At 39.9% G+C, this 12,675-nt stretch overlaps 1 protein-coding gene across 2 annotated transcripts in view; it reads left to right on the top strand.

Moving 5' to 3' along the window:
* LOC140741200 (uncharacterized) overlaps positions 1 to 12,675 on the top strand; it is an 83,877-nt gene that overhangs the window by 33,708 nt on the left and 37,494 nt on the right. For both annotated transcript variants that reach the window (XM_073071096.1, XM_073071095.1), the window contains exons 23-31: positions 1,800 to 1,853; positions 3,026 to 3,124; positions 4,402 to 4,455; positions 5,909 to 6,007; positions 6,194 to 6,247; positions 7,810 to 7,863; positions 8,778 to 8,831; positions 9,571 to 9,624; positions 11,294 to 11,338. In XM_073071096.1, the coding sequence (XP_072927197.1) occupies positions 1,800 to 1,853; positions 3,026 to 3,124; positions 4,402 to 4,455; positions 5,909 to 6,007; positions 6,194 to 6,247; positions 7,810 to 7,863; positions 8,778 to 8,831; positions 9,571 to 9,624; positions 11,294 to 11,338 (567 nt within the window). The remainder of the gene's footprint in view (positions 1 to 1,799; positions 1,854 to 3,025; positions 3,125 to 4,401; positions 4,456 to 5,908; positions 6,008 to 6,193; positions 6,248 to 7,809; positions 7,864 to 8,777; positions 8,832 to 9,570; positions 9,625 to 11,293; positions 11,339 to 12,675) is intronic.

The raw sequence follows: 12,675 nt of genomic DNA, 5'->3' as shown, positions 1-12,675 counted from the left end.
AATTAGCGGATTGGAGCTGTGAGTGGCAACACAGTCATGGGTATACAGAGAGTAAAGGAGGGGGCTTAGGATACAGCCCGGAGGGCACCTGCGTTGAGGGGCAGAGGTGAGGGAGCCCATTCTCACCACCTGCCGGCAATCTGACAGGAAGTCCAGGATCCAGCTACACAAGGCAGGGTGAAAGTCAAGGTTTCTGAGCTTCTTGTTGAGCCCAGAGGGAATTATGGTGTTGAATGCTGAACTGTAGTCCAAGAACAGCATTCTCACATAAGCATCCTTCTTCTCCAGATGTGTAAGGACGGAGTGTGGAGCTGTGGCTATTGCGTCTTCTGTCGATTGGTTGTGTCAGTAGGTGAATTGTAGGGGTCTAGTGTGGGGGTAGCGTGCTGCAGATGTAGTTCTTGACCAGCCTCTCAAAGCATTTGCTTATTATTGAGGTGAGTGTGACAGGATGCCAGTCATTCAGGCATGTTACCTTGGTCTTTTTAGGTACAGGGACAATAGTGGATGTTTTGAAGCAGGAGGGCACTCTACACTGGGAGAGGGAGAGATTAAAAATGTCTGTAAACACACCTGCCAGTTGTGCTGCGCACACTCTGAGTACCCACCCTGGGATGCTGTCTGGTCCCACGGCCTTGCGACTCGCATACTTCAGCCTCGGAGATGACCAAGGTGCAGGTCTCTTCGGCAACTCTCCTCAGGGGCTCAGTGTTAGTAACATCGAATCGAGTGTAAAAAAGATTTAGCTCATCTGGGAGAGAGGCAGTGATGTAGGAAACTCCACTGCGTTTAGCTTTGAAGTCTGTGATGGTGTGCAGACCTTGGCATACGCTGCGTGTGTTGTTGGTGGAGAGTTGTGTCTGAATCTTGTCCCTGTATTGTTGTTTCACTACCTTGACTTTATGCAGATCGTAGCTACATTTCTTGAGTTCCTGTTGGTCACCAGCAACGTAAGTTCTGTGTCGCGTGGTAAATGCTGCTCGCACGGAACTGATGATCCAGGGTTTCTGGTTTGGATAGACCCTGATCAATTTCTGGGGGACAACATCCTCGATGCACTTCTGGATGAAACTCGTGAACACAGAGACATCCTCATCATGGAAGACATTCCAGTTGACGTCATCAAAGCAGTCCTGTAGCATGGAGACTGATTGGTTGGACCAACAGTGGACGGTTTTAACAATGGCCACCCCTTGTTTCAGCTTCTGCCTGCACATCGGCAGCAGCAAGATGGAGGAGCAGCAAGTACAATGAAATATTAAAATTGTATTTTAGTATTTCATTGCACTTTTTTAATTAGTTAAATCTCATTATCAGAGATATTTAAAATTTGTTGCAAAGCTGTTGACAGCAGTGACCTTTTAAAGATCACATGGAAGTTCCAGGGATGGATGTGTTGCCCAAGGCCTTTTCATCGATGGAGCCCTTATTGCTTCATAGGGCACATCACAGGTTTGGAAAGTCAGCTTCTTTGTCCCTCAACATCTGCAAAAATAACGGTGGGCAGATACCGAATGATACTTAGCATCCATAGTTCTCTTGACAGAGATTTTCAAAAATTCACAATGCTCAAGGAGAAAGAGATTCCTTCTCATCTTTGTCTTAAATGGAAGACCCCCTAATCCTGACACTAGGCTGCTAGGGAAAACATATTTAAGGCACCTACACAGTCAGACTTCCTGAGAATGTTACATATTTCAGTGAGATCACTGATGAATAAGATTAATGAAAAGACTAATTTTATTGGTACTGTGATGAGATCTTAATATACTCTTTAATTCTTTTGTTTCCATTGTTAGGGTGCTCCTGGTAACCGTGGTTTCCCAGGTCAGGATGGTCTTGCCGGTCCAAAGGTAGGTAAAATGTTCCATTGTTTAAGGTGAGCTACTTGCCTGTAAAATTAAAAGAACACAAATAATTATTTAATTACTTAATTATTATGCACATAAGATTCAGTACATCATGACCCAAAGTTGGTTCTTTGAAGTGGAAGGTTCTTGGGTAACCAAAATCCACCACCCTTCACAAAATCCAATCTCTAACTTGAACTGATTTTCAGTTCCTTTAAAATTACATTTTACAGTAATTAATGAGAATATTATATAGCCAGTGTCATATTCTGCAAATTGATCTTACCTTGAATCTTGCCTTTTTCAAGAGATGAATGGAATTGCTACAGGGGCGGGAGCAGTAATCTTCACTGAAAAATTCCTGTGTAAATTCCAAATGATAATTACTAACTGGTGTTAAATATTAGTTTTTCTTTGAATGTAAAATCGGCTCGAAGGACCGTGCCAAAGGGGAGGGCACTATTGTGACTGAAAAAATTGGAAAGGCATCAGGGTTTATGGAGACGTAATGGTCAGGTGATGCAATATCCCAGAAGGATATTGAAGAAAGCTCTAGAGAGTCAGCGTCAGAAGTGGGTGAAGATGAAGTAGGGAGCAAGCAGTTTGAAGCTTTGCTTGATAGGAGTCTTGGGCACATTGCAATTCAACTTGTTTCAACTTAGTAGGGATACGAAACAAAGACTTACATTTATGCAGCAATTTTCATAACTTAAGGACCAATGACCAAAGTGCTTTACAGCCATTGAAGTACTTTTGAAGTGCAGTAATTTGTGGAACAGGATCTAAAGACAATTTGTAGGGCAATGCATTTGGAGCTGAGGAGGATAAAAGATAATCAATGTCTTTCGAAGTCACAGGAGATACTGGGATCTGGAATAAAACAGCTAACTTCTGAAGGAACTCAGCATGTCAAGCAGTAACTAGAGGCAAAAAGATAATTGACATTTTTTGGTTGAGACACTGCATCAGGACTCAAAGGCTTTTGTTCAGAGCAGCAATAATAATTTTGAGCAAGGGAATAAAGTTTATAACATGGAAAGGAAGAAGAATCTCCCAAATATGGAAGCAGTGGCTTTGGACTAACCAAGGTGATTAAAAATGGCTACATTCCAAATAGGCTTGATAATGCTTTTTTTTAAAAAATGAACTAAACTTTATTTTGCTTCCTATTGCAGGGTGCCCCTGGTGAGCGTGGTGCTCCCGGTGTTTCTGGGCCTAAAGGTGCTAATGGAGATCCTGGCCGCCCAGGTGAATCTGGTCTTCCGGGTGCAAGAGTAAGCAGGAATTTTACAGAAGCAAACTTTCATACTTAAAATTTACACAAGATGTTCATAATAACCACTTAGTAGAGAATATTTTGAGGGAACATTTGCCAATTAGATGCACAACACAATATTTTATTTCTTACCTTTGTTAATTTCTTCAAAGCTTCTTTTTAAACATACTCCTTCACCATTCAAAGTATGAGCTTCACAATCATGAGATAACTATTTCAGAAATTGAGTGGAACACTAGATTTCTCTCACCTCTGGGACTAAGGTACATTTTTGGAATAGGGTGTGGTGCTGAAACTGGGTCCTTGAATTCACTATCAGTACTCAGTGTTCCTGAACTTGGTAAATAATTGATAAAGCTACTTATGCTCAACCTGTGGAGCATTTTGAGCCCTGAGTGAGATAGTCCTCTTCATATACATTGTGCATTCAGATTTATTTCCCCCTATTATCCTCAGTTTTGGTAAACATTTACAATACCAGCCAATTCTTGCTGCCCATGTGCCAAGCTTGCTTTAAAAGGAAACACCATTCTATATGAGGGAAGAACTTGCATTGCTCCGACAGCTTTCACACCATGATCCAAAGTATCATTGGACACTGGACAGCAAAAGAGGGTACTGAATTCCAGCCCTGATATTCCAGCCCAGTCATTAGTGAATCCCCCAAATAACATAAACTCTGTTCACTTTAAAAATTGGGGAGGGGTGATGGGGATCTGAAGAGGTGAGAGGGCAGGGAGACTGACCAACAATTGGTCCCCTGACCAGACTGGCTATATTCTAAACACAACTGTTTGATCTATGTACTCTTGCAGTACATGGCACATTAATTTCACAGATTCATTGACCTAAAGGAAAGCTGGCAGTAGAAAGATGTTTTAACACACAGTGATGGTAGATCATAACTTATCACCAATGATTTGGTGTTTTTTGGTTTAGTTCATTCAGCCTTTATATTGAGAAGTCACGTATAAATGTCTTTCAGTATTGCCAAGCACAGTAGAAATTCCCAATAATGGAATATCTAATAATTTGTCATTTTAACAGTTGATAAATGTGCTAACTTTAAAAGACATAGTTAATGAATCTTTTAAACCCTAATGTCAGCTCTTCTGTTTCTCCCAAAAGAGTAATTTGCCAAAAGTGACATTGGAGGTTCTTAATGGGACTAACTGTCAGTCACTGACAAAAAAAATCTCTTACTAATGAATGAAGAACATGGATGTTTGGTTTTTACTGATTTTTGAGTTTTTATTTGTGTTATGTTTTGTTCAGGGTCTTACAGGTCGCCCTGGAGATGCTGGTCCTCAAGGAAAAGTTGGAGCTCCTGTAAGTTCAATTAGTTCAATTAAAGGTTTCCTGAATTTTATTGTCACTTTCTAGAGTTTCCCTATTTAATGTTTAATGAGGAGTTGAGCTAAATCCAGGCAAATGGGACTAGCTCAGGAAGGCATTTTGGTCAGCATGGACGAGCTGGGCCAAAGGGCCTGTTGCTGACCTGTTATCTCTACGATACTATAAAAATAGGTAACTTTGACTGCGATGTAGAGACAGTCTCAGCATGGACTGTTCGGTTGTTTCAGCTGAAGAGCAAAAAATAACAGAGGCCACAGAGTCAGGTTATTTGACCCATTGAGTCTACAATGGGGCCACATTTCACCCTTCTATATCAATAGCCCTGCAAGTTTATTTTCCTCAAGTGCCTGTCCAGTTTCTTTTTGCAATCAGTCATCATGTGTGCTTCCGTCACATCTGTGGGTAGCAAATTCCAGGTCAATACATTAAAAAAATGCTCTTCCTTTACAGCTCAAAGCCTTAATTCTGTGCTCCCCACCCCCACTCTTTGTAGCATGAGATGGAAACAACTTATCTTTGCCTCCCTTATTTTAATTTATTATTATCTTGTGCATTTCTACAATGCCTCCCCTCAGTCTCCTTTGCTCCAAGGACAACAAGCCTCATTCCTCCAAATTAACCTTGAAGCTAAAACCCTCATCCCTAGTGCCATTCTGGCATAGCTCCCCTGCAACCTCCCAAGGACAAAGACCTCCTCCTGATCGGAACTGGATGCAACCAATTGATTGTGGCCTAATTAGAGTTTTATCAAAGATCAGCACAACTTCTCAGCTTTTGAACCCAATGCCTCTATTTAAGAAGCCCGCAATCCCACATACTTTGCTAACTAACCTTTAGAAATGTCCTACAACCTTCCAAGATTAAAATACCTGTATACGATGAGGAAAATATCAAATCATTACATTCTCCTGGGTCATGGAATCTGCAGGCCTTGAAGTCTTCATACCATATCTTAGGTGGAGAAGAGTATATGTACCCAGACTTGGAGCATCGCATTCAAATCTATAAAAGACGGTATATGTTCCACAGCATTCACCCCATCTTAGGAAGGGGGTACATGTTTCAAGCATTCAGACAATCTGTCAAAGGTAATCAAGGGTATTCTTGCCAATCCTTTCAGACTTCCATTTATGCTAAGTAATAAAAAATATGGGTGCTGAGCATTTTCTTGGACATGCAAAACATTCAGATCACCATTTCCTAGTGAAATGAGAGTATGATAGACTAAGCTGTTCCTCAAGTAATCAGTTTTCAGGAAGATAGGGATAATGTGCAACTATCAAGAAAATTTCTAAGAATGATTTAAGCTTCACTGTGTTGTTGCTTTTTTACAATTTATTAGTGTTCAGGTTAATGCAGAATAAATGTAATCAACATTAACTGCTGTACGACAGGTAGCAGATTAACCTTTCTCTCTTGTCTGAAGGGTGTTCCTGGTGAAGATGGTCGTCCTGGTCCACCTGGTCCACAGGGTGCTAGAGGCCAACCTGGTATTATGGGTTTCCCCGGACCAAAGGGTGGAAATGTAAGAAAAACACTTCACTTACTTTCATTTCTGCTTCTACCTTGTATTCTGCTTTCGGTATATCTTGTGTTGTACTCCCTAGTACTTTCAATGGATTTCTTGTAAAGATAAAACAAAACAATTTGATTGATCCAATGTTCTGCCAAGATTAAATGTAAACTTATTTTGTTTCTTTCTTTTCACTAGGGTGAGCCTGGCAAAGCCGGTGAGAAGGGTATCCCTGGTGCTCCTGGGTTGAGGGTAGGTAACCCTATATTTTTCAGAACAATTGTAATTCAGCAAGTGAAGGCTATCAATCATGATTGACCACACTTCATAAAATCATGCCATGGTCACCGTTAATGTACGTCTTGACTAAATACAGCGTCTATGTACGATATATTGGCCATAATATAATTTTCTGAGGCATCTGATAGAAACATTGCAAATAGAGGATACATAATTGGAAACAGCAAGACATATTGTTCATTAGAAATGATTCCTTAATGCAGGATGTCTTCTGAGTATCTTGTTGTGATGAGTGGACACATTGAGTACCCAGCCTATCTTACCATATAGTCTTCTTTTACAGATGTTAATATCCTGAAGCAAGTGGCCTAACTATACGTAAATTTATGGGAATACAGTAAATATAGTCAATTGCCACTGATATCAAAATGAAGTTGCTATTACACTGGGAGATCTTGCAATAGTATACTGAAATATTACCTAATGGATTGACCATCAAAATTATAGTGTGATTTGCCTCAGTACAGAGTAGCATAATAAAATGCTATGATTTAATACTGTTTTTATACATTATCGTAAAGCAAGATACAAGCAAGTGTCGAATATTACGCGTAAAATCCGTGATTTTCGATTACCAGGGCTGAGTTTAAGCAAAGCATGGATTAGAAAACTGACACTTGTGCTGCCACACTCTTATTGCCATTACCAGTTACTTGAGCATTCTCCGTTATAGCTAACTCACTTCAGACATTCTGCAAGTCTTCATAACACAAACCAGCAATAGTAACCGATTCATTGGTCTCACCAAATATAATCTATAACATATGTCATTCCTGTTATGAGTAGTGTGTATTTTGTATTACAGAGATAGATGGATACTTTATTGATCCAAAAGGAAATTACAGTGTCACAGTAGCATTACAAGTGCACAGATAAACAAATATTAGAAGAGAAATAAGAAACAATAAAAAAGTAAGTTACCACAAACAGTCTAACAGGAGAGAGGTCATCACCTCCCCTGCTATATGTTGACTCATTATAGAGCCTAATGGTCAAGGGTAAAAATGACCTCATATAGCACCCTTTGGAGTAGCACAATTGTCTTAGTCTATTACAGTATACTATATGTGCAATATACATATATATCTGAAGTGCTACAAATTTCAGTTATAATGTAGTATGTATATTTATCATATGTCATATTATTTTACAAACAATCCACAATATTCAGATTAAAAGAACACCAAATTATATTAAATCCGACAGATTTAATATCGGATATTTGCAGTTGGAACTGAATGTAATTCACATTACATTGTGTAAGAGTGAATAGGGAGTGCAATATACCCATATGCAAATATCATCCACAGCATTATATAATATAACATATGTAGGGAACTATATTGGCAATAGGGAACATCACAATATGCAATGTATGAATAATACTGTATGTTATAGCATAATAACATGTAACAGTCTTAAAGTGCTGCACTTACAGGATCGAAAGAATACTCTTAAAATCTATTTGCTAATTCCTTCACTGCATACTAAATGATATTCTTTACTCTTAATAGGGTTTGCCTGGCAAAGATGGGGAGACAGGCGCTCAAGGTCCTTCTGGTCCATCTGTGAGTTGAAATACTTTGGATAATTTGTTGTATGAGCAGACATATTTCATTTGAAAATGTGTAATGTCTTTACATCAGTTGTCACAGTCCTCTATATTGACACAGGCTCCATGGACTGCCACAGAGAGTCATGGTTCCATATAGCATGGGAACAGGCCCTTTGGCGGACTGAGTCAGCACCGTCAAACACCCATTTAAATATCATCATATTTTAATTTGACATAAAAATTCAGCTACAAAATTCATTAAATTCAGTAAATTTCAATTAAGTAAAATAAGGACCGACTCTAAAACATTTCAGTATTACAAGTGCTGTTTTCATTATTTTATACTTTACAAATGCTATTTCAATCAACATATTTCAATGTGGCCACTAATACTTTCATGAAAAGTGTGTGCCTGGAAATATTTTCAGTGTTATGCAACTGGAAATTGAGTTTTCCACGTATGAAACATAATATTTTTTCCAGATAATTTTGCATCACTCAGAATAGTTGACCAGGCCATCCTGCTATGGCCCACATTTTCCATACAAGTGTGCACAAAATGATCTTCTCCCCACTTTTTCTGGAACATTGAATACTTAGCCAATAATATCCAAGAGGCTCCTGTCCTGGGACGCTCCTGGAATAATGTAGACTTTACTCCCACAGCACACACATTTAAAGAGTAGGTTAATTACTTGTGAATAGCTTTAGGCCACTCCTCCATCATTACCACTGCACATTTGATTATACAAGTGTGCAACACCCATGCTCTTACAACCAAGACCTCAGATTCAGTTGGAACTGAATTTTGACCTCATTTGATCCATTTTTACACATCGTCAAGGGTGCACTATAATTTTGATTCAATACTGTGTTAAAAGCCAACGTGTTGCTCACTCCTGACATTGCCCTTGTTTCATTTTACAGGGTCCTGCTGGTGAGAGAGGTGAACAAGGTCCACCCGGTCCTCCTGGCTTCCAGGTATTTAAGATAAAATTTGTTTAATATCATTTAAGCATCACGCTAAGGAGCTGAAGGTAATCAGCAAATCAAGCATCTGCTGCCTCTTGTGTCTCATATTACTGAAACACTTAGAAACATAGAAACCCTACAGCACAATACAGGCCCTTCGGCCCACAAAGTTGTGCTGAACATGTCCCTACCTCAGAAATTACTAGGCTTACCTATAGCTCTCTATTTTAAATCATACTCACAGTTAGATATAGAGCGCAGATACAGACGCTTCAGCCCACTGAGTCTGTGCCAACCATCAAGCACGTTTATACCAACCCTAATTCCACTTTATTCCACCCATGTCGGCATCAATTTCCCCCTCCCACCAGATTTTACTTCTCACCAACACACGAGGGACAATGAGCTTGAGTTCCTCCAACATTTTGTGTGCGTGTTGCTCGGATTTCCAGTATCTGCAGATTTTCGCTTGTTTGTGACACAAGGGACAACGTTTTACAGAAGCCAATTAAAACAGAGCTGCTTTAAATTTGTGATAGAGAATTAGCACACTGTTCTGAATTCTAAATACTTTAAGATTCTAAATCTATTGCAGCCTAAAGTTACATTTTTATACATATAACTATGTTACATTTATTGAACAGGAACAGTGAATCTACTTCTTTTGTTTCCATTTATTATTAAGTATTATCAAATCTTTAGTTTTAGATTTTCCTGTACTAATCAATCTGTTTTACTTTTATTCCAGGGTCTGCCAGGTCCCCCAGGTCCTCCCGGTGAGGGTGGCAAGCCAGGTGACCAGGTATGTAATCCGTTGATCACAGGCAATGCTTCCTTTAATAGCTAAATATCCATCTGTTTAGATTTAGCCTTTTATTTATTATATATATTATACTTAAACTTATATATTACTTATATATATACTTATATATTATACTTATATTATTATACTTATATTTATCAGGCCAATGTTAAAGACAGAGCTAGTAGGATAGGGTAGATAGGTAGAAATCGGCAGTAGCAATGTATAGCTTGTCAAAACACATCATTGTGTTTCATACAGTAGGTTATTAATAATCAATGAATCTATGACTCATACAGCACAGAAACCAGCCCTTCAAGCAACCATTCACAATAGTCCCCGTTTTATTCTTTCCATCAACTCCCCCGAGACACTAGGGAATAACTTACAGTGGCCGATTAACCCACCAACCCACGTCTTTGGGATGTGGGAGGAAATTGGAGCAGCCGGAGGAAAAGGTTAAAGTCTGTCCTGAGCCTGATAGGCTCATCAGAGCTGGTACTTATGCCGGTTTCCGTGACACAAGGTTAATCCCCAGCATTTTGCCAGTACCCATTTTCAGCTGGGTAGACTGGAGCAGTGTGTGGTTAAGTGCTTTGCTCACAACGTGTTATCTCAGCTGGGGCTTGAACTCACGACCTTCAGATTGCTAGTCCAACACCTTAACCACTTGGCCATGCGCCACACTAGCTGGAGGAAACCCACATGGAAAAAGGGAGGATGTCAGGATTGAACCTGCGTTTCTAGAACTGTGAGCAGCCACTCTACTAGCTGTGCCACCGGCTACTGTTACCTGGCACTACATATGGCCTTTATAAGATTATATTAGTGAAGAAGCACTGGATAGACATTATTTTGGGTCTCAAGAAATAAAGGAGGTAATTTAGATTTTGGCGGGCAAAACAGAAGGTGCTTTTACACTTCTGGTTTTGCTTCATTAAATTTAATCAAAAAATAAACCAACCAACATCTAAAATGAGCTAATGTTTTATTTTTGTTGCTTGTTTATTGATTCATTGAAAAATTCTAAATAATATGGATTCATCTTGATTACAATGGAATCAGGATTCGGGAATGAAGAAGGGGATGAAGGGTAATTTAGTTTAGGAGGAGCAAAGAGAAAATATTCTGAGCACAATTGCTAAATAGTCTGGATAAAATAGAGGCAGAAAAATTTCCAATAACAAATTATATTTGGAAACCGAAGTGAGAGAGAATTAATTGTGACCAGGCCTCTCTGAGGTGGTAATAGTATTGATCTTTGCTACGTTGAGACTAACTGTCCAGCTGGTAAATGAATTTTGTAAAGAAGACCCAGATACAATGTTGTAGAATTAGTATTGGCCATGCTTCAAACAGGCTGCTTTCATACAGGTTTGAAATCATCGCATGATAGAAAATTCATGTCACAGAATGAGGCCTTGCAGGCTGTTTTGTCTGTCCTATTTGTAAAAGAACTCCCCACTTTCCAGCACTGCAGTTCAGCGCCCTTTACATAGAAGTGCTATTTAAATGTGGGAAGGCACCCTCTCAAACAGTGAGCTGCAGACCCCCATGACCCCATGGAGTGACTGAAATGACTCAACCTTTATGCTCCTATGTATAATGGCAAAGGGTGCAATGGTTACCGTCTGTAATCACTTACCTGTGCTTTCTCATTCTTGAACAGGGTGTCCCAGGTGAGGCTGGAGCAGCAGGTCCGACTGGTCCAAGAGTAAGTATCACATTCTTCCTTAAATATAAATATATACTCTATATAAATAGATACATCAACAACAAAGTTACCCGCCTTAGTGTGCCAACCTTCACTATCAGCTCTTAGACAGTTCTATAATATCACAAAGTGCTACCATGATCTGCCAGGTTGCATTTGCCTAAACTATTACAAATCCCTACAGTGTTACAGATTCTTAAGCTGCTCCATATCGCACAATATTACAGAGCCATTGCAATTTTACAAATCATGCGTTACATATCCTTTCAATGTTACAAGCACTTATAGTGTTACACCTCCCTTCAACATTACAAGCTCTCTGTAACCAATCACTTATGCATTGTTTTACCTCCCTAAACTTTACAAATCCACCTTTACTTTTACAGACCCTTTGCAGTGCTGCTAAATCCCTATATTGCCAGGTGCCTCTGTATATTGCTGTTAGATTCTCTCCCCATACTGTTACAGATCCCCTATCTGCGTTATAAACACTCAGAGATCTCTGCAGAATCACATATCTTGGAGTTAGAGAGAGATGCAATGTAGAAAGAGGCTCTTCAGCCTACTGAATCTGTGTTGACCATCAATCATCCATTTACACTGATCCTACACTAATCCAAATTTTTATTATTCTCCTCTCAGTCCCATCAACTCCCCCCAGATTCTACCCTTCCCCCATCTACACACCGGCAGTGAATTACAGCAGCCAATTAACCTACCAACCTGCACACCTTAGGGATGTGGAAGGAAGCTGGAGCACGCAGATGAAACCCACACAGTCACGGGGAGAACCTGCAGACTCCACACAGACCCACAGCCAAGAATGAGCCTGGATTTCTGGCACTATGAGGCAATGGCTCTACTAGCTGTGTTGCCCTATCTCAGTTCTGTTACAGTTCCTTGAAATGTTACAGACCACTCTATAGGTAAAAGTCCCTGCAGAAACATAGAAAACCTACAGCACAATACAGGTGCTTCGGCCCACAAAGCTATGGCGAACATGTCCTTACTTAGAAATTACCTAGGGTTACACATAGCCCTCTATTTTTCTAAGCTCCATGAACCTGTCCAGGAGTCTCTTAAAAGACCCTATCATATCCGCCTCCACCACTGTCGCTGGCAGTCCATTCCACACATTCACCACTCTCTGTGTAAAAAAAAAACTGATCCCTGACATCTCCTCTGTACCTACTTCCAAGCATCTTAAAACTATGCCCTCTCATGCTAGCCATTTCAGCCCCAGAGAAAAGCCTCTGACTATCCACACGATCAATGCCTCTCATCATCTTATACACCTCTATCAAGTTACCTCTCATCCTCCGTCGCTCCAAGGAGAA

This window comes from Hemitrygon akajei, chromosome 18 (assembly GCF_048418815.1).
Source record: "Hemitrygon akajei chromosome 18, sHemAka1.3, whole genome shotgun sequence".
Classification (NCBI taxonomy): Eukaryota; Metazoa; Chordata; class Chondrichthyes; order Myliobatiformes; family Dasyatidae; genus Hemitrygon; species Hemitrygon akajei.
The sequence above is the reverse complement of the archived record's forward strand: the minus strand, read 5'-3'. Positions and strand labels throughout refer to the sequence as shown.